The sequence below is a fragment of the Dasypus novemcinctus genome, chromosome 13, assembly GCF_030445035.2.
Source record: "Dasypus novemcinctus isolate mDasNov1 chromosome 13, mDasNov1.1.hap2, whole genome shotgun sequence".
Classification (NCBI taxonomy): domain Eukaryota; kingdom Metazoa; phylum Chordata; class Mammalia; order Cingulata; family Dasypodidae; genus Dasypus; species Dasypus novemcinctus.
In genome coordinates, this window is record NC_080685.1 from 14,272,550 (window position 1) to 14,294,560 (window position 22,011).

Here is a 22,011-nt window from a genome sequence, read left to right on the forward strand (position 1 = left end):
CCCTAACCACTGGGCCAAAGTCCGTTTCCCAAAAGCCAAACTTTTTATCTCTGCAGATAATCTGTAATGTAATGCAATACATTTTCCTTTAGGAACTGAATTTTGCCACTTAACAATTGATAGCTCTGAAGTTATACTACATAATGATATTGATGATGATGCTAATGTACATTGAGTGCATTCTGTATATGTGTCACTTGGATATGTTCTTTCTGTACATTTTTAATCTTCACAAATTGGTAAGGTAAGTGTCTGCTTTTGCAGACCAAGTTAAGTAACATGATCAAGTTATAGAGCTAGTAAGTGATGGAAAGAGTTTTAAACACCCTAAATGTATTTAATTCCATTATAAATTATACCAATTGCTTTCTTAATTTTTAAGCTAGAGTAATCCCAATAAAATTAGTTTCTTATAAAATGAATAAATATATAATATATATGAGAAAAGTAAGTACTGGGGAATTTTTGTTTCATTTCTTATTTTAAAGGTATATTAGAAAAATATATATTAGATGATTTTTATAGACATTAGAAAAGGACACTTAAATAATAGACATATACAAAAATTTTTTTGAGGAGAGATGAAGACAGTATTGTTGTACTATCACATCCTTTGCCATTATACTGTAGTGTGATTTGGAGCAAATTATTTATCATTTTGTGCTTCAAATCTCTCATAAGACTGTTGCGAACATTACATTAAAAATATTTGTAATGTACCTGTGGTACGGTTCTGGATGCACACTGGTTTTTGTTTTGGTGTATGTTTGTATAAGTATGAAATTTGGTTTGAGAAACATTGTTTTTAGTATCACAGCAGATGTAAGTTCTCTATACCTCTAATATCATTGGACAGTGGTCCTCAAAATAATCAATATTTTTAACTTATTTTTTTAGGACTTGTCATTTCTAGAGGGAGTATTCTTAGAAATAGGTGGCAGTTTCACTTGTCGAAAAATGGTAATTAATATATATGCAATCTAGTAACTGGTAGTGTTCATCTTCCCTAAAAGCCTATAGCTTTTACATGTTGGTCCACATTGACATAGCTCTACATAAAGCCACATTCATCATCATAACAGGTAGCGTGGCTGACCTGAGCATTCAGCCCATTAGCATCCTCAGTGTTAGTGCTGGGTTTCACCTGGTGAGAAAGAGGACCAGGATGAATGACCAGCTAGCCCAGAGCCTAGAGCATTCACCTTCGGTTACCTTAGAGAAACATTTTAGAGCATCAGAATCTCTTAGTTCAGAATCTCTTAGTATTAACTTCAAAGATCATTTATGAGGGAGTCTAAGCACTACATATATTCAAACACCACAATTTTTCTAAAATGATTTTTAATATCAATTAAAAAAATTTTTTTTTAATTGATGTATTTATTTTGTGCTCCCTGTGGCATGTGATGACGTTTGTGCTCCCTGGGCCGGGGTTGGTGATATCCTTGTGGCCCTGTCGAATCAATGAAATAAGGGTGCTGCAGCTTGTAATGGGTGAGCACAGTAGCTTCACAGTGGTCTGGTCATGCCCACCATTGGCCTTCTGTTACATGTTTTCAAAACACTGGGTTACTGTTTTTCACTGATGGTGTTCTTTTGGACTTAACATCTAAACTTTGGAAATATTGTTGATTTGGAACAAGTCAGGTTCAAGCTCTGGGTAGAAAATATACGAATGAACAACCATGCTTGGTATTCTTTTAAATTCACTTTTTAAATTCCACTCCATTTTTATGAACTGTTTAACTGATCATTCTAATATATTTTTGTCTTAGATAGCGACAGACCAGAAGGTGCAGAGTACATAAATCCTGGTGAAAAACTCATAGAAGAAGGCTGTGTTCATATGATTTCACTGGGATCCAAAGCGTTGATGATCCAAGTGTGGGCTGATCCCCACAATGGCACCTTGATTTTTCGGTAATGATTATCCTCCAACCCCTCAAGAGTAGATTCCATATTAAAATAATGTATGGATGAGATATTAGTATGAAATCTAAGAGAACATTACAGAAAAGAGAAACATCTCCATTCTCCTCCACCTTGTTTCCCCCATTGTCTGCTCTCTCTGTCCATTTGCTGTGTGTTCTTCTGTGTCTGCTTGTATTCTCATTAGGTGGCTCTGGGAATTGACCTTGGGACCTTCCTGATTGGAAGAGAGGCGATTACATCTCCTGGTTCTGCTACATCTTATTTTCTCTCCTCTGTGTCTCTGTTGTGTCAGCTCTCAGTGTCAACCAGCACTCCTGCACTGGGTGACTTTACCACACTGGGCGGCATTCGCACACAGGCAGGCACTCCTGTGCAGGGCAACGTTCCAGTGTGGGCCGGCACTCCACATGGGCCAGCTCACCACGTGAGCCAGCTTGCCCTCACCCAGAGGTCCTGGGCATTGAACCCTGGACCTCCTGTATAGTAGATGGGAGCCCAGTTGGTTGAGCAACATCCATTTTCCAGACCAATACTTCTTGAAGTCTTATTTTATGGAAGTATTCTATCATATTGCAGTCATCTTAAGACTTGGTTATTATCAAACAACTGTTTTCCATGCAGATTATATATTTAATGGACATTATCTAATAAGCTTCGTTTCTCGTTGCTGTCTTCCTTTTTTCCCTATCTCCTTTGTTGACTAGAGTAGTTTTTTATTTTTAGTGAATTAAAAATTATCTAATTTAACAAGAGAGAAATATCTTCTGTATGTACTACATTATGGTATTATTTTTATGAAACTCAAAGCAAAACAATATATTATTTAGAGATATATGCTTTGTAAGTTATAGAACTTTACCAGGTGCTTTATACATTTTATCTCTTAATTCTTTCAGTAATCCCTCACAGTAGGTTAAACCCCCAGTAAATCCTGGCATATAGATATTTATGTACCATTGGTATTAATTTTTTGTGTGAACCAAATATTAGATTGTGATTTTCAGAAGAAAAGGACTATATAAATAGTAAAGCAAAATATTTTTATTGTTTGCAAACCAAATTCTGAACTTGATTGCCTAAATTATTAATGCCAGCAAATAGGCCTAATCTATTTTAAAATAGTTCATGGACAGAGTTAATAATATAATAGGATAACTAAGCAAGATTGAGTATAAAATCAAAGCCTATTGACTTTTTAGTTTAGTTTATTTTAAAATAGAATAGAGCTTTTTTTTTTTTTAAGGCGGTACCAGTGATTGAACCTGGGACCTTGTACATGGGAAGCAGGCACTCAACCACTTAGGTCCACCTGCTCCCCTCGAGCTCATTTTTAATTTCACTTAAATATTTTGAATTATAGTTACTATACATGTATTAAATACCAAGTCAGAATTTTTGTATTTTTCAGCCTCTGCCTTTTCTCTTTCTGTGTAGTGTGTGCATGGATTCAAATGATGATACGAAAGCTGTTTTACTAGCACAGGTTGAAGCACAGGAGAAGATTTTCTGCACAAGCAGATGGCAACATTTAGTGCTCACCTACTTACAGCAGCCCCGAGGGAAAAAGAATGTTCATGGGAAACTCTCCATATGGGTCTCTGGACAGAGGTATGAAGCAGTTTTAGAAAATAAGTGTTAACCTCAGTTGTAATTTTAAAGTTAGTCTGTTACAGCTTTTGAAATAGTTTACAGAAAAATTTAAGTATAATTTACTATATATTAAGCTAGGAATGTATCTCAGAATTGGCATTTTTTTCCTACCTTTTACTGTCATACCTCAAGGAAATAATTATTGAAAATTAATATTTTGCATTTGGAGAGCATGCAGAAACCTGGACATTTAGACACTTATGAACATTACACTATACACAGTTTTACATGTGTACAGTATACATTACATCAAGGAACAGAATCTAGAATTGGTCTTCAAAGCCATCTATGATAAAAATGAATCCACAAGGAATTATTAAGCATCTAATAAGAATAATGTCTAAATTAAGTCTGGCTTTCAAGGGAAATTTTAATAACTCTGCCATATTTTTAGTCAAACAAGAACTATTTATACAGTATTTTCTGTTTTTCCAATACTGTGTTGGACACTTGACTGTATAAAAGAAGTAGAAGACATAGACCTTGTTCTAAAATATGTGATGTGTGGGGAAAAGACATATATATTTGAAACAACTAGCCATTGTATCAGGTGATAGATTAAGATAGAGTCCCATTAATTTACCAGGTATAGATTAAGGTATGGTAATAATTTTACAGAGCAGAGTAATTGTCGGTCAAAGTAATAAGGAAGATTTGGTGAAATATTTTCATGTAAAATTTAACCCTGAAGAAGCTATAAGTTATTTTTGGATTTGTAAGAGTTGGAAAGTATTTTATTGCATGACAGGAGATACAGAATAGCATGGGAGAGGGTCAAGATGGCTGGAAGGAAGAGTCCAAATTGAATAATGAGAAAGAAAAATAAACTGACATGGTGAAGCTGCTTGACAGAGCCTTTAAATGCCAAGCTAGAAGTCTAGATTTGTTCATAATTGTATACTTAATCTGTTGCAGGCCTTTTACTAGGTGCTTTATATATAGTATCTCCTAATTTTCTGAGAAATCCCTCAAAGCAGATTAAACCACAGAAATGGCATATACACATAATGCAAGCAAACCCATATTCATTAATTAATTCATTTGTTCACTCATCAAATATTTATTGAGGAAGTACTGTGTGCCAAGCACTTGGTATCCTAGGCCTAGGGAGATGGTAAACATGACGGACACACGCCCTGTCTTCTTGGAACTCACAGTCTACTGAGGAGGCAGACAACGAGCAAATGCAATCAGATGAATATTTACAGATCATGATGACTTCTGTGACGGTAACAAACAGCTCCCGAGGCAGAAAATACCAGGTTTGCTACATAAGTTTGGTGGATCAGGAGGGACATCTAGGATCAGATTATTGAAGGAGGAGATGGACCTTGCCACTAGGAGGAGGAAGGAGTATTGCAAGCAGAGGAATACACACACGAAGGTCCTAAGATGAGAAAGAGCCCAACACTCTGGAGAAACTACGAGAAGAGTGTGTGGTGGATCATTGCTCCCACAACGAGGCTGCAGAAATTGAGTACTTATGGTTTCCAGGTTCAATAATAGGTGGAAAGGGTCTTGTGGATGCTTCAGGGTAGCCAGCCCGCAGTGTCTACTGCAGGAATAAACAGGTTTTAGAAGTAAAACCAAGAGTTCAGTTTTGTTTTGTTAATCAGAAAACTACATGAAAATGCATGGTTGATGCCTAAAATTCCATATTCCAATTAAAATGTGGTGTGGTAAGTTCTCAGTCTTAACACCTGCCTAAGTCTGATTGGCAAATCAGTAAATATGGTTTCAGAGCCTCGAGTCAGATCCGCTGTAGTTGTGGATGGGCTACAAGTGGAGAGCCCCCTCTGTTCCTGGGCTCTCCTCTTCAATTCTTGAGCTCTCAGCACATGCCAGGCACTGTTTAACTCTTTATAGAGATTCCCTCATTTAATCCTCCCAACAACATTATGAAGTAGGTATATGCTTATCTCCATTTTACAGTTGAGGAAACTGAGAGAGATAAGGTACTTGACCAAAGTCATTCCATGAATAAGGGGTAATGCTGAAAACAGAACCTATCCTATGACTCTAGATAGAGCCTACACATTTAAAAACCCTACTCTTTGCTTCCCTCCCTACGGTATTTTTCTGAATCAGGCCAACTGACAGGTGTAGGAATCATAATCTAATTATTAGACATGTTCAGAATAAGAGATTAGATTTGCGTTGTGGGTAGTTTTGAAGATAATGAGCATAGTCACTTGGTTCATGGATCATTCCATCTTTTTATCCACCTACTTATAGCTACATTCTTTAAAGGACTTTATTGCCATTTGGTACAGACTAATGATTTCATCAGTTAGTAGAGCAGGGAGAAAGTGACAAAGGACAAATATATTATTCTTTTGATTTAATTTGGCACTATCTTTATTACTTTCTGAGCTATAAAATAATTTCTACAAATAATATATTTCAAGAAACTTATTTTAGTAATACATGCACCTGAAAAGAAGTTTATTATTATTTTCTTTAATATTTATTTGATGAACAGCACACAAATCTGGCAGAAGTATTTGGAACCTGGTAGGTACTTAATATTTGTTGAATAGATGCATTCATCTACTACAGATGTTCTTTCACCCTTAAAAAGTTATATTTAGACATACTGCCACTAGGTGGCAGGTGTGTTTCAGTCACATTTATTTATTTGGTCCAAGAAAGAGGCATATGTCTAGGATCTCACATCATTGCTATCTTTTATTTTAAAAAGCACAGAAACAACTACTAAAATAGTTTAATTTATGTGTTAAATATGAAGTGGAATGCCTTAGGACCAGCTTTTAAAATATATATATATATATAAATATATACCAAAGCAGAATTTTTCATTGAAAGCTAACCATGTTAGCTTATTCTAAGTCTTTATCTTATTACAAACTTTATTTTAGCTTTGTCTTTATAGATTAATATATGGAGTTTAAAGCATTCCTAAAATAGGGGCAGGGCTTGGCGCCCTACCATTTCACTAAGTGGTGAAGTTCTCCAGCTCTTATGTGTGTTTCTGTGAGAAAGCCCTAGTTCACCTTTTCCAGTCTTTTGTAAGCATTCTTGTGACCATGAAGAAAAAAAAAAAAAAACAGGAAAAATATGAGACTAATCAAAAGCTCTGTAATCAATTACCAATGAAAAAACAAAATGCTTGAGTATGAGCATTTCAGTGGTTAGAGCAAAACTTGGAGAGTGTGTGTTTTTTTCTGGTTAATCGCTGAAGGCATCGTTTAGGACTTGAGATTTCAGGAATTATTTGTCAACATGGGAGATTTCTGGATAAAATTAGGGGGAGGTGGTTGGATGGTTTCTGTAAACAGGAAGGTACATATGCAGAAATCGAATAACAAAGGAAACTTACAGCATATGCCTGTTGACACTTCCCTTGGCTGCTGTAGAGTCACCAGGCGTCTCTCCTCTGCTCCCCCTTTCTGGGGCTTGTGGACCAGGACCTCCAACCCTTCTCTGACCAAGTGACTAGAATGACTCTTTCTCTCCTTCCCTGCACCATCCACCTGACACCGAATCAGGAGAATTGCTCAAGTTTCCCATTATTAAACGTTCATACTTCTAAAAACTTGTTCTACCAGTACTCACTGAAGTAACTGATTTGACTTTGCTTTTAACATAGGAAGACTGATGTTACTTTGGATTATATGCTTCCAAGAAAAACAAGTTTGTCGTCTGATAGTAATAAAACATTTTGCATGATCGGCCATTGCTTATCATCCCAAGAAGAATTCTTGCAATTGACTGGCAAATGGGACCTGGGAAATTTGCTCCTCTTCAATGGTATGCTTTTCTCTTCTGAAGCCTTTCCAAATTTCACTTAACTGTTAAACTAAGTAAACTATCTTGGCTAAAATAACAATCCTTGTTTCTTCAACTGTGTTCAATAAGTTCTATATTTCCTAGATTCTAGGACACACTTTTAAACTATTTTAACATTTTTATAATCTAGTTGTCTTATAACCGGTATATACATTTAATTTAGAAGTGTGACCTATCCCACCCTACTCACTAAAAATTGAGAAGTTTATATTAATTCAGCATTATTTTACATCTGGAAAAAACAATATTATGACTGATAAACTTAAGATGGTTGTCTCTTTTATTTATAATCTTAGTGTATCCTATACAAGTTTTAGGGGAAAAAAGAAATATATGTTTTTTTGAAATATACCACTAAACCTGGTACATAATAGCATCCAGACAATGTTTATTGCATGGATGGATGGATGGATAGAAGGAATAAAGATATCAATTCAAACTACATTTTAAAATAGAATTTACCAAGATATAGTTTCCATTTATTAAAAAACAAAGCAAAACAACAAAAATATTTTCTGACTTAAGGAGCAAATAGAAATTTCTTGAATTTATTTTTTCTAGGAGCTTCACAATTAACATATACATTAATTTGTCTTTCATCATAGTTTGCATATATTATTTTCTCATTCTATCAATTTGGAAACAGGCTTTATCAGTTTTATAAGATAGTGAAAAACCGAAAGAATCTAGCAAAAAAATTACTCTCAATTTCTTTTTTTATGAAAAAAATCTGGTTGGAGTGTTTTAATTAACTTATTGTCTCTGCTATTCAGGAGCTAAGATTGGATCACAAGAGGCCTTTTATCTTTATGCATGTGGACCCAACCATACATCCATAATGCCCTGTAAATATGGCAAGCCAGCGAATGACTACTCCAAATATATTAATAAAGAAATTTTGCAATGTGAACAAATTAGAGAACTTTTTATAACCAAGAAAGATGTGGACATTGGTCTCCTAATTGTAAGTTTTAATTTTATAAGTTTCCATTATGGTGATTGTATATTTATTGAAAGGTATAATTAGCCATGAATTTGATTTCTAAAGTTTTTCTATTTTGTTCCGCTTTTTGTAGAATATGTATTTTTCTGAAAGAAAATTCAAGTACTTTGATTTCAGATTTAAATTTTTCGTCCTCTTTTCCTTGAGATTATGTATTTATATACTAATTATTTGGTTAGTTTATTTTTTACCTATTAATCATTCAGAAAAGTGTTTGTGATACAATGATGATATATAATACTTATTATACTGACATATTCCTAAAAAATATTCATTACATTTCCTCTTCATGCTTGCATATATAAGCTATTTTTAATTTATAATATTAGTTTTAATTATGTACGTTCAGATTTTGGAAAATTTCTTCTTTAATATCAACAAGAGCTAGAAATTTTATTTTCAAAGTACTGCTTATCTGAAACTCTCAGATTACCTTGTATACATTATTCTTTTTTTTTTCCCCCAGTAAACAGCTTAGAGGCTGGTGACAGTTTTCATTATAGCAAGTAGAAAACTGAGTCTTCATATTCTTAGAAGATCTACTGAAAACTGGTAGACCTGGCCATGAAACCATGTTCCTCCTTCTCTTTCTTCTTACAAGATGTATGATTGTAGGTCAAAGATACATCTTACTTGAAGGATACTTCTGTCTTGGAATGTATTTTTGGTTGTTCAAGTATATATTTCACAACCAAAATAAATTATATTTTAAAATTGTAACATTCAAGTAAATGAAAGGAGAAATTATGTACAGATATTTTGTAGAGCATATATAAATCTTAGGGGGTATTAAATATATATCTGGTGGAATAGATATAAATGCTTGTGAAATTTAACTAAAGCTCTGACATCAGACTGTATATAATCTGTTTCTCTCTAAGGAGTATTTTAAAATGGGTGAGTGTATGTTTGGAGGGGGGAATTTGGGTTGTTACCCATTAGTGGGTGAGGACCAGGGATGCTAAATAGTCTAGGGTGCGTTGGCAGTGCTACACAACACAGCATTTTGCCACCCAGATACCCTACCATGAGAAAACATGCTTTAGAGAATCATGCTTTAAGGTTCTCAAACCTTAGTGTGTATCAGAATAACCCAGAGGGCTTGGGGCTTGTTAAAATACAGATTGCTGGGACAGGGTTTCTAATTTAGTAGGTCTGAATGGAGCCCATGGCTTTGTATTTTCAACAAGTTCCAAGAGATGCTGATCATGTTGGTTGGGGGCCACACATTGAGAAGCTGTGGTTTAGGGAAACCAAGAAACACACTCAAGTGTTTGTTCAAATAATTTTAGCTCTAGTTTTTGGGTAATCTGTTTATTTTCATTAAAATTATTTCCTAATCCTTTTACTTTACCTGAAAACAATCTAGGCCTTATAAGTTAAAAACTATGATAATGGGCTCTGGCACTGTATAGAAGCTTCTCTTAACTGTTGACATGGCTGGGAATATGGGCTCTCAGGATACTTGGATTCAAATCCTAACTCTGATTACAGTGTGATAGGAAAAAACAAAACAAAACAGAAAATTGATCACAAATGAAAACTCTTAAGGGTTTTATGCCACAACTCTTTTAAGAAGACAGATTCTTTAATCCTGACTTAATCATTGTGGGGTTACGAGGACAGGAGAGAGCATGCAGGCGGGCATGGTCCCCTTCTGTCCAGGCCTTGGTGGCCAGGGGAACCTGCCTTCAGGTAGATGGGCATTTTGTCAGCTTTCTGATGAAAACGACCTCAGGTGTGAACCTTCCCTTTTCCCAGTCTAATCACAGACAGCAGACTATGTAGTTGATTTCAGTGTGCTGGGGGTGTGTGTCTGATGGAGCCGTGCTGAAATCACCATGGGTTGTAAATGATCTAAGGCCGAGGCTCCCACCAACTTCAGTGAGAAGGTGCCACGTGAGTGTGGACAGCTCATGATTTCTCTGCGCCCCAGCTCCTTCAGCTCCTGCCACTGAGGCTACTTCAAAATATGTTCTCCATTTAAGTTGCACTTTAATTTTTAAAGTAGTTTATAGACGCTTGCCAGGAAACCAGAAGCTGCTTGAAACTGCCGACTGCAGGGGAGAAATATTGAAAGTTCTATTCAAGTTTGCTGGTAGAATTGTATTCTATAGAAAGAAATACCTGGTCACTTTTAAATGAGTTGCCAGCCCATGAGCAAATCCAAATTAAAAAAATATATATATATATAAATTGACCCACATTACCTATCTTATACAGTTGTAAAGTGTTTAGAGCAGTGCCTGGCATGTAATGAGTGTGATAATAAGCACTATTAGTATTAATAGTATAAGTTAATGTTTATTCTAAATTGATACCAGAGCTGGAACCCTTTTCAGCCTTGATGGAGTTTATCCTTTTGATTATGGCTAAGTGAAATTCCTCTTTTCCTTTGTGGAAAGCAACCTGACTTTTCATGTTGTTCTTTGTGTAGTGAGTAAATTTTACCAAGGCAGACCATGATACCTGTCTTTTCAAAAACAAAGAAAGAGATTCATTGGGTGTTTTTCACTTTTAAATATTTATTTGTTAGTTGGCAGTTCACTTTTTAAACTTTAAGTCACTAAAGAAAAATATCTGTCTTTCAGGAAAGCCTTGCAGTAGTTTATACCACTCACTGTCCTGCTCAGTATACCATCTATGAGCCAGTCATTAGACTTAAAGGTCAGGTGAAAACTCCGCTCTCTCAAAGACCCTTCAGTGCCAAAGAAGTTCAGAGCATCTTCTTGGGACCTCATCATCTAAAGACTCTCCAGCCTACGGAATGTAAAACAGTTCAAGGCATTCTGCATGAGATTGGTGGGACTGGCATATTTGTTTTTCTCTTTGCTAGGGTAAGAATCACTGATTATAGTTCTATCTAAAGAGAAACGACTTCTTTATTACTGATAAATGGCAGAGTTTCTTTAAGATTAAAAAAAAATTCTATAGATAACTTTATTAAACTCTTAATATTAAAAACACTTATTGATGAGAATGTCATCAAGCTTTCTGCCACAAATGGTTAAACTTTCTTCTAATTTGAGATTTTAAAAGTTCTCTATTTTCCAGAAATGTATATTAGAACAACAAAATGTTAAATATACAGATATTTTAAATTGCCTATGAAAAGATGAAAAAAATACATGCTATAGTAGTGATGGAATTTTTTTAAATGAAGTTTGTGACACTTATTTTCCCTTGAAGCTTTCTGATGCACCAAAAAAAAAAAAATCAAGGGCCAACAAATAAGTGAAAAATAATTTAATTTATTTGGGTTTCAAATTTATTTTAAAGAGAAGAAAAAAAAAAGTTTGACTCATGCCCTAGTATAAGCACATTAGAATATGTTGTTTAGTTATCTGTTCTATTTAGTTATTTGAGGTCAGAGATGTTATTTTTTCCTTCAGCAGACATAAGCTGCTGTCCCTCTTATCCCTACTTCTCAGGACTTTGCTAACCTTCCAGGCCATCTTCCCTCCATGTAGCCTGCCTTAAGCCAAGCACAGAAAGGTCAGCTGTCGTCTCTGTGCTCTGATGGCCTTTGTTTTGTCTTATTATTTGCCTTATTGTGATAACAGCTGTATGTTTCTTATATAGAGTGGTCGTCAGGAAGCCTTGGTTGAATTGAAGTATAAGGCACAATGCATGGTTTTTACGTGTGCATTTTATCTCTTTGACTAGACTGGAGGCCCCATTGGAGTAATCTGTGATGTCTTTTACTTCCTTTTGTCTCCCACAGCACCTAACACAGAGCCTATTTGTTGACTGACTAATTTATCAAAAATTGGAAACATTTTATTCACATTTCATATCACTACTTAATATAAGCTACTGACCTCTAAGATTATTAATGTTATTTTAGTTCATTTATAGTATATCAAAAAGATTAAAGAGCATGGAATTTATGTATTTCTCTCAATTTTATTTATAATTCTTTTAATAGTTGCCAACAATAAAGTATGTGTATTAAAAAATAAGCTTTCAGATTAAACTGATGGACTGATATTACATCATGGTAGATATTTTAAATTTTTACTCAACAAATTAAAAGAAAAATATATCTACTTTTTTTAAGGTTGTTGAACTCAGTAGCTGTGAAGGAACTCAAGCATTAGCTCTAAGAGTTATACTCTCGTTAATTAAATACAATCAACAAAGAATACATGAGTTAGAAAATTGTAATGGACTTTCCATGATTCATCAGGTGTTGATCAGACAAAAATGCATTGTTGGATTTCACATTTTGAAGGTATGATCTCATAAAATTTATTCTCACGGTTTCTACATGCAGTGATCCTCATCATTTCATCGAAGTATTCCCATAGTAGAGTTTTGTATTTCAGTTATTCCTGAGGGAAGCAAGGGAAACTCAGTAGAATATATATAACCAAACTAAGGTATTCTTCTCACTCTACTCATCATTTAAATAATTACAATTTTTATTTTCTTTAAAGCATTTTAAAGAGTAAGGGGGAAAAATTAACTCTTATAATTTATATCTAGATGGGCCATGGATTTCTAATAGGCCAGCCCCTCATTCCGTAGATTAATGCAATTGAGGTCCAAGAAATGCTTCTTTGCTTCAGCTTGTGTAGTTATGGAAAACATTCTCCAGGCCCCTAGTGCTATCCCATTTCCATTATGCAGTGCTGCTGTAGCGTTAAATATTAAAGTCATAGACTATATCTATATTAGCTTTTATTATCCAACTATCATCTTATATTTAAATTCCCTTCTAGCTAAACGCATTTGCCATATGAATATGTGAAAGTATTTCTCTCTGAGATGTGCTGGTACTAAGGCAAAAGGTGATTCTTGTCCCCCACTCACTTATTAAACTATCAAGATACATATAATTGTGGCATGAATCCTTACTCCTTTTTTGTAAAGGTTTAAAGTTCAATAGCAGATTCATTCAATTTTTAAAAAATAGAAATAGAGTGTGGTTTGTTTTAACCCATGTTTGAAAGTGAATAATTACTTCCAAATATTAGAAAGTTGGGATTTTTCTGACTATTTGAATTGTTTTTCAAAATGCATTCAAGATACTTTGTGAAATGTTGGATTATTCCCTAGTTTTTCCTTTAAATTAAATGCCAAGATTGAAAACTTTGCTTTTCTATTGAATTTTCAGATTAATTAATTATTAATGCTTCTTACATTAATGCTACTTTTCCACAGGCCCTTCTTGAAGGTTGCTGTGGTGAAGATATTATTCATGTCAATGAGAATGGAGAGTTTAAGTTGAATGTAGAGTCTAATGCCATAATCCAAGATGTTAAACTGTTAGAGGAGCTGTTGCTTGACTGGAAGATATGGAATAAAGCAGAGGCATGTACTTTTTAAATATTCATCTAATCATTCTTCTGAAGAACAGAAGGAATGTTCATTGTAAATGGAAATCTGGAGATGAGTTTCCGTGCAAAGTTTTGAGCAGCCGTGAGTAACACTGAGCGGGAGGGTCAGGATCAGAACTTGGGCCTATTGGCAATAGCAAGAGCAGATCTCCACTGCAGAGCATGGGGCTCATTGGGTCAACTGGGGCCTTGGCACTTGCCGTAAACTCTGAAAAGGGAACCTTGCCAAGTGTTTGAGGAGTCAGCTCAAGGAGACAGAATTGGACACCTTCTGAGTAGGGGAGCCAAGCTGAGCGGAAATCTTAGCACTGCGATCAGGGCAAGACTGTGAAGCCTTGGCTTCTTCCTAGGCATAAGGCAAGGAATATGGTCCAGGCATAATGCCTCAACACCCATAATGGATGGAATGGATTCCCAGCCAGGGAATGAGTATTTGAACTTAGGGCTGTTTCTCTTCTGTCATAGTTTTAAATGGTCTTTATGGTATAAATTCATACGGACTCCTTAGTTCTAGTATAGACTGTTCCTTTATGTGGCAGGGTTCTAGTAGGTATTGGTGATTTTTATGAAAAAAAAAAGTAGCTTGTCTAGAGTTATTTTGAATTTAGTGATATTATCATCACACATAATTATTCCTAGAACAATTTTTAGAAAATTAAAATTAATTTTTAGAATTACAAAAATTGGTTATTCCAAATTTGACAATTCCTAAAAATTTACACATTTACCAATAGCAAGTTATGAAACTGAAACTTCTCATGTCTTTTTTTTTTTTTTTAAGATTTATTTATTTATTTATTTAATCCCCACCCCCGTTGTCTGTTCTCTGTGTCTATTTGCTGCGTCTTTTTTCTTTGTCCACTTCTGTTGTCTGTCAGCGGCACGGGAAGTGTGGGCGGCGCCATTCCTGGGCAGGCTGCACTTTCTTTCGTCTTGTGTGTCTCTCCTCACGGGGTGCACTCCTTGCGCGTGGGGCTCCCCTACATGGGGACACCCCTGCATGGCAGGGCACTCCTTGCGCGCATCAGCACTGCGCATGGGCCAGCTCCACACGGGTCAGGGAGGCCCGGGGTTTGAACCGCAGACCTCCCACGTGGTAGACAGACGCCCTAACCACTGGGCCAAGTCCGTTTCCCTCTCATGTCATTTTTAAAAAAAATTTGATCCAGCATGCTAGAAGAAAGACAGTTATTTTTCTATTCTTTGAATAGAAAATGACATTACAAAATTATTATTATAGGAATGATGCAATCAAAGAATGTACAGCTACAAAACATAGGGGGAAAGTATAGAGATATGTCAGGCAACTAATAAACTACTGCTCTTTTCCTGGATTTTGTGGTGTTTTTGGTTTTTTAAACTTTGTAATTTGTTGTGATTTCTTTTGTTATTCTGAATAAATATTCACTTATTTTCAGACATATATGTTAAAATAGGTGTAATGTTGCTGGGAGAGAAAGCAAATGAATACAGGAGTAGCATACTTAAACAAATTGGATTAAAAAGCAATATAAATATAAGTATATAATAAGTATAAATATAGGGTAGTACAATTAAGTCCACCAGTTCCTTGGCCTTTTTTTGTTCATTATCACCTTTATCAGATAATAGCAAGAGAAAGAGTAACTCCTGCAACCCAAGCCAGTTAATTTTGCCTTTTGTTAACAGCTTTGTTGAAAGGTCAATTGGTATAATAAGCAGTGAAGATTATCTTTCAATATCAGTTCTCTATATATGATCCATTATTTTTCCATTATTGTGACTAATCTAAGATTGGGTTAATATGGGAGAAGCTTTTCAAGCCACCTTAAAGATGGCATCCTACTCTTTGAAAATGCAGTTTGTTATTGTGCAGGGAATTCTATTATTTGGACTTAAAAGTACATTAATCCAAACAATGTAGAATTTTCAGATGGTAGTGACTTTTAATTTAGTACAGTTTCTTGTAAGACTATTTGATTAAATGCTGCATATGCAAATTAACATTGAAGTCTGTACATTTTAATAGTGCTATTTGAATATAAAATACATCAATAATGTGTGTGCTTCTCTATATTATATAAATCCATCCACATAATTCACCTTTTAAAAATATGTATCATTTAATGCCACAGAAAGAATCATTTATTAAAGTACCTAATACAATATTGGATTCAGCACAGGTATTTAGAAATGATGTATTGATAATAAAAAATAATAAAATGTGAGTAAATTTTAGGATTTGTTTTTTCGGATTTCATCTTTGACATTGAATATGTTCTCAATGTTAAACTGCTGTATTGCATTTTCTAAAGAGCATGCAGCATATTTTTCAGTAACTTTGTACTAATTGGTGTGTGTTTATTTTCTCAGCAAGGCGTTTGGGAAACTCTGCTAGGAGCTCTAGAAGTCCTCATTAGAGCAGATCACCACCAGCAGATGTTTAATATTAAGCAATTATTGAAAGCTCAAGTGGTTCATCACTTTCTACTGACTTGTCAGGTTTTACAGGTACTTTGGATTTAACTTTACTTTTGGATATTTATTGTCTGCAGTTGTTTCTGTTTAATAACTCAATTACAGGAAGAACTGTTAAATTTCATTATGTTAGGTTATAATGGTACTGTAGTCTCTGAACATCAACAATAGTGAAATTTCAACTTGCTCTATATTCCTTAAACAATAAGGTATGTCTTGTTTGAATCAGTATGAATTGGCTGAAGACTATTTGATTGCTGAAGTTAGCATAATTGAAAATGAATTATTTCATATATCCAAAATAACTATTTTAAAAAGCGGCACTAATTTCACCAGTTGCATTGAAGTGTCTAATCATGTGGCCTGCTTCTAGGTAATTTTTTCCTGCCTTTACAGATAGTCCTTTATCTGCTTGATTGGTATATTGGATAATCTTCCAAGTTGTTTTTTTTTTTAATGCCTGATGCATGTATTAGAACTTTCTCAAGGTAGATAAGTGCCATTGGATCATTAATGCTTTCTTTATGTTTTTAGAGCCTTCAGTTCAGTGCGACTTGTTGCTTCTCTTTGTACTTAGGCTAAAATCCAAAAATCTGTGACATCTGTAAGGTGGTTTCTATCTTCTGGGTACCTCTCCAGTCTCATCTTTTGCTATTCCAGATCCCCTTGCTTTCTTTCACTTCCTTAAACAAGTGAGACTTTTCCCACTTCAGGGAACATAATATTCTTTTTGCCTGAAAAGTTATTGCCTCTGTGTTTTTCATCTGGCCAACTCCTGCTTTTCAGGCAGGCCTCAGTTTAAAACTTCCTGACAAAAACTGTTCCTGCTCTTTCCATCCAAATTAGCTCCTTCCTCTAATTGCATATAGTGTTACTCTATATGCATACAATTTGTTAGATTTATGTTGTTTGTGAGAATATGATTTATTTCCCTCTTTAACCCCCTTGAGGGCAGGGATAATATGTTTGATTGAGTACTGCTCTAATCCCAGTTCTGACACCCAAAGGCACCCGATAAACATCTGTTGAATGAATGAATTCTTTACAAACAAAACAAAAGCATTTTTATTGACTTTCTTGGCCCTTGCATCAAATTGGCTTTTTGTCTCTAGGACTAAAATACAATGATCTTCTAGGCCCATTGTTTAATGCATGTTTTATGCATCATTTTTCCTCTAAATCAATATGTCTTCACATCCTCATTTTGAAATTTGTTGGCTTAGTTTTCATGAGTTCACATGACAGTGTGGAGATTCTTATTCAGTCTTTCCATGTAAGAAAAGCTTAGTACCTCTTACCAACTTGGAGATTTCAATATATGTTCTCATTTCCAAATTATTTGTAAAAATACTAGAAAAGTCCAGGTACCAGTTTGGTTTTGCTTTGTTTTTTTGGTTTTTGAAAAGTATATTTCTTCATCCTTCTTCATTCAAAGAGCCCATTTATCAAATTACCAGCTCTTTATTAAGCATATCTTAATGTTAGACTCTATGGGAGGCATATAAAGAAAGGAACTTAATCTTTGCCTTTGAGGTATCTTAGAGTCTTTGCAGTGTTCAAGGAAGATTAATAAATGGGAATATAAGGCAGTTTCACTAGTTCATGAGTACAGTAAAGAACCTAAACTAAGGTGATAAAAATGGAAGTGTCAAAGTACAGAGCATATATAAAAGAGATTATAAAGATAGAATTAATAGGACTTGATTCTGTTTAAATGAGGGCTGAAGGGGGAGTCAAATATAACATAAAATTTCAAGCTGAGTCACTAGAAGAATGAGAGTATCATCAAAGAAACATGAACATGTAAGTTGTAAAATTTATACGTTCAGCATTTGAGATTACAGTGGGGATATGTAGTGGCAGTGACTTAGATGTGCAAGATTGGAACTGGGCAGAGAGATATTGGGAATTGTCTTTATTGATGTAATAGAGAAGTCATGGGGATGGATAGGTACAATAAGATAAACAAGCGTAGTGATAGAATCATGAAGTATCAGGAAATATCCATTTTTAGGGTGTAAAAGAGGAAGCAGAAGCTATATAGAAAGAGTGGTTCGAGAGGTAAGAGAAGAACCAGGATGCTTGAGTAAGGTGAAAGCCAGGATTGGGGGAAGGGGGAGCATGTCCGGAAGGAGGTGGTCCCTAGAGCCAAATTATATTGAAAGTTCAAAGAAAATACGGACAGATAAAGGGCCATTGGCTTGGCAATTAGGAAATTCTTAATGGCTTGCAAGTTTTCAATAGAATGGAGAAGGCAAGAACCAGATGACAGGGAGTTTAGGTAGCATGTGTGATGCTCGTTGGACGCAGTGAATATAGATCCTTGAAAAGTTCAGCAGCAAAAGGAAGGAGAAACAAGGTAACTGAAGGGCCCCACCTAGTCAAGTTAAGGGTTTTTTTTTTCATAACTAGGATACCAGTCACTAGTTATAAGGAGTCAGTGGAGAGGGCAAGATTGAAGAAACATGAGCTAGGATGGATTTAGGAATGATCAATTGACGATGCAACCAGGAGACCTGGGAAGATGCAAGGGATACCATTTAGAAGGAAGGCAAAGGATTGCAGTAGAAATAGCACTGAATCAGAAGCCAGGAGATCAACGTTCTTGGCTTGGCTTAGCTGCTTGACAGTTGTGAGATCTTGACAAGGGCTCTTTATGCTTTCTTCTGTAGACTCTGTGTTCTCATCTTATATCTGAGGTAGTCAGACAAAATTGTTTAAAAATTAACATCTAGGGGAGCAGATGTGGCTCAAGTGATTTGAGTACCTGCCTCCTACATGGGAAGTCCCAAGTTCAGTTCCTGTTGCCTTCTGAAAAAACAAAAGCAACAAAGCAAAACAAATGAAAAAAACAACACAAAAACAAAAACAAAAAAACCTCAAGGGAGCTGATGTGGCTCAGTGGTTGAGCACCAGCTTCCCACATACAAGGTCCCAGTTCAATCCCCGGCCTCCAGTACCTGAAAAAAAAAAAATTAATGTCAAGATTTTAAGCACTAAGATTCAGAAATACACATGAATAAATAAAGAAGAGTGGATGTAGTGTCATACATATTTGGCCATATGGAGAGGGAAGATGAGATTTTGAGGCCAACTGCTATCCATTGGGAGGTAGTATTGGAGGATATAAACGATTTATTTATATGTCTTTATTTTTAATAAATATACCTGCCATTCTACTAGGTTTCATTATTCCAAGAGGTAGGTGAAAAAGTCTGGAAACTTGAGTGTGAGTTCTAACTGTACTACTTGCTTATTATCTGTGTGACTTAAGTTAGTCATGAGCTTCTGTGTTCTATAAACGAAGGATAAAAATATTTCTCTAGAGCTCTTGTGATATTCAAATGAGAACGTAAACAGGAGGACTTGATACTAATGTAACTAGTTTTATCCATCAGACTCTTGCCCTCCTGATCCGGTGGCAGCAGCATAACAATAGTGGCTAACTATATGTGAAGCACTATCCTAAGAGCTCCTATTAACTTGTTTAATCCTTTCAACAAGCCTATGAAGTAGCACTAGGAATATCCCCATCTTCAGATAAAGAAATCGAGGCAGGGAGATGTTAATTAACATGCCCAAAACCACACAGCTAGTGAGCGAAGGAGCCAGAATTCAAACCTAGAAAGTTTGACTTCTGAGTCTATGCTCATGAGTGCTATGATGTATCTTTGCCTAGATTAAGATAAATTGACCAAAATTAAATTGCCATCACTTTTAATCAGTTCTTAATATCAGGATTGCTTGAGTTGAGAAATACCAACTCAGTTTAATGCTAGATAAAATTGCACTAGATAGTAAACCAACACAGTTCTACCTTGAAAAGGATATCTTGCTTAAATGAAAAATGTTGGTTGACAGTTCTCTTTAAATCTAAAAAGAGTTTAATTTTTTTTTTCAGGAACACAAAGAGGGGCAGCTTACATCTATGCCCCGAGAGGTTTGTAGATCATTTGTGAAAATTATAGCAGAAGTCCTTGGATCTCCCCCAGATTTGGAATTATTGACAATTATCTTCAATTTCCTTTTAGCAGTTCACCCTCCTACTAATACTTATGTTTGTCACAACCCCACAAACTTCTACTTTTCTTTGCATATAGGTAGGTATAATCATTTTTCTTAGAGCTTAGCTGTCTTCACTTTTGTTGTTCTCTTCCCACTTGGTCCACATTCATTTGGTAGTCATTGAATGGCTTCTAGATGCTAGAACTGCCCTAATTAAATATTGTGATTGGGATGGGGCAGAGGTTTATAAGTGAACCAGGCATGGTTCACTAAAGTCTCTGATTTTAGAGAGCTTAAATTTCAAAAGGAGAAAACAGACATTTACTCAATAAGAAACAATATTTGGTAAGTACCTAATAGATACAAAAGAATTGTTTGGATTTCGGAGAGTGAGGATTACATCAGACAGTTGTAAAGAGAAGATTTAACAGGTTACATGGTATGTGGCCTGAGCATTGAAGAACTTAGGTATAATTTAGGTAGGTAGATTGGAAAATTAGTATTCCAAATTAAGGGATGACTTAAATGAAGGGGGAAAATGTGAATTTGAAAAAATAAGGAATAATGAATTTTACCTAAATATAGAGTTTTCTATAAAAAGGAGTAGTGAGAAGTACTACTTCTCATGAAGGTGGTTTAGGACCAACATTTATTTCCCTCCTAAGTTCATATAAAATAGGTCCTTGAATGTAAGGCCAATGAATTTGGACTTGTATTCTAGTTAGAGATCATTGAAAGGTTTTTGATTTGAGCACAGGGATATGATGTAAATAAATTATTGCAGTAGGATTCAGGAAAAATAAACTAGGGATAGTAAGACCCATTAGGAATCTCTTGATCTGAAATAATAGAAGATCTGAGATAATAGAAGGTGGGCACAGTATTAGAGTAAGTGGAAAGGAGGGATAATAAGTTTGAAGGTTAGGATGAGATAACTAGGGATGTTAAAGGTGTTTGGTTTTAGAATATACATTGCATATGAGGTACCTGTAGTTAATAATGTTACAAACTGTCAAGCAGGCAATTGGAAATGAGGGTTATAACATGCAAGAGATTATAGGGAGCTACCCACATAGACAGGAGTTGAAGCTCTGAGAATAGATGAGATCACTGAAGAAGAATGTACAGGGAGAAAAGGAAGGGGCAAGCTGAGGATAGAGCTTCTGGTAATTTTACTATCTGGAGGGTTTGAAGAGGAACCCAGTATAAAAGAAAGATACAATAATTACAGTTTTAAAAGAAGAAGGAAATGCAATGTGGTATACATAAATATAGTGTAGAAAACTGGTTGTAAAGCAGCCATTTTAAGAAAGGTAATAAATGAGTTAAATGATATAACAGCAGTAAAAGTCCTAATGAAATTAGGTAGCCTGACTTTGTGTTAGATTCAGCATACATCCCATGAAGAAGGAAGGTACTAAGCAAAATTCTGGGGGCATGATAGTTCCCAAGATGAGTAACATATGGTCCCCTTCCTTAAGGAGCTTATAGCTTAGTAGAGATGGGAGAGAAGCAAACAAATTTTGGCATGTGTAAACGCTGGCTTTCTGGGAGTATAGAGCAGGTTGGGGGGCAGCTCCTGGAAGAGGATCTGCCTGCTGAGTCTTAGAGGCTAAGTAGGAGTTGAAGGGAAACAGCTAGGCAAAGGCAGCAGCTGTAGTGGTCTCTGAAAAACTGATGAAGTGATACATAGGAACCAAAGCGAGAGAGGCCTGGGATTCTTGGACTTTACCCAAGTGGTAAAGACACAACAGAGAGCCACTGCAAGGTTTTATGCACGGGGTGACATTTGAGAGAGGGAATGCCAGTAGT

At 35.4% G+C, this 22,011-nt stretch overlaps 1 protein-coding gene across 2 annotated transcripts in view; it reads left to right on the forward strand.

The window, feature by feature from the left end:
- The window catches only part of LYST (lysosomal trafficking regulator), a 224,204-nt gene that overhangs the window by 91,762 nt on the left and 110,431 nt on the right, over positions 1-22,011 (forward strand). For both annotated transcript variants that reach the window (XM_071207370.1, XM_058309504.2), the window contains exons 13-21: positions 1,776-1,920; positions 3,367-3,540; positions 7,193-7,353; positions 8,166-8,356; positions 10,987-11,232; positions 12,456-12,629; positions 13,562-13,711; positions 16,090-16,227; positions 20,096-20,294. In XM_071207370.1, coding sequence (XP_071063471.1) covers positions 1,776-1,920; positions 3,367-3,540; positions 7,193-7,353; positions 8,166-8,356; positions 10,987-11,232; positions 12,456-12,629; positions 13,562-13,711; positions 16,090-16,227; positions 20,096-20,294 — 1,578 coding nt within the window. The remainder of the gene's footprint in view (positions 1-1,775; positions 1,921-3,366; positions 3,541-7,192; positions 7,354-8,165; positions 8,357-10,986; positions 11,233-12,455; positions 12,630-13,561; positions 13,712-16,089; positions 16,228-20,095; positions 20,295-22,011) is intronic.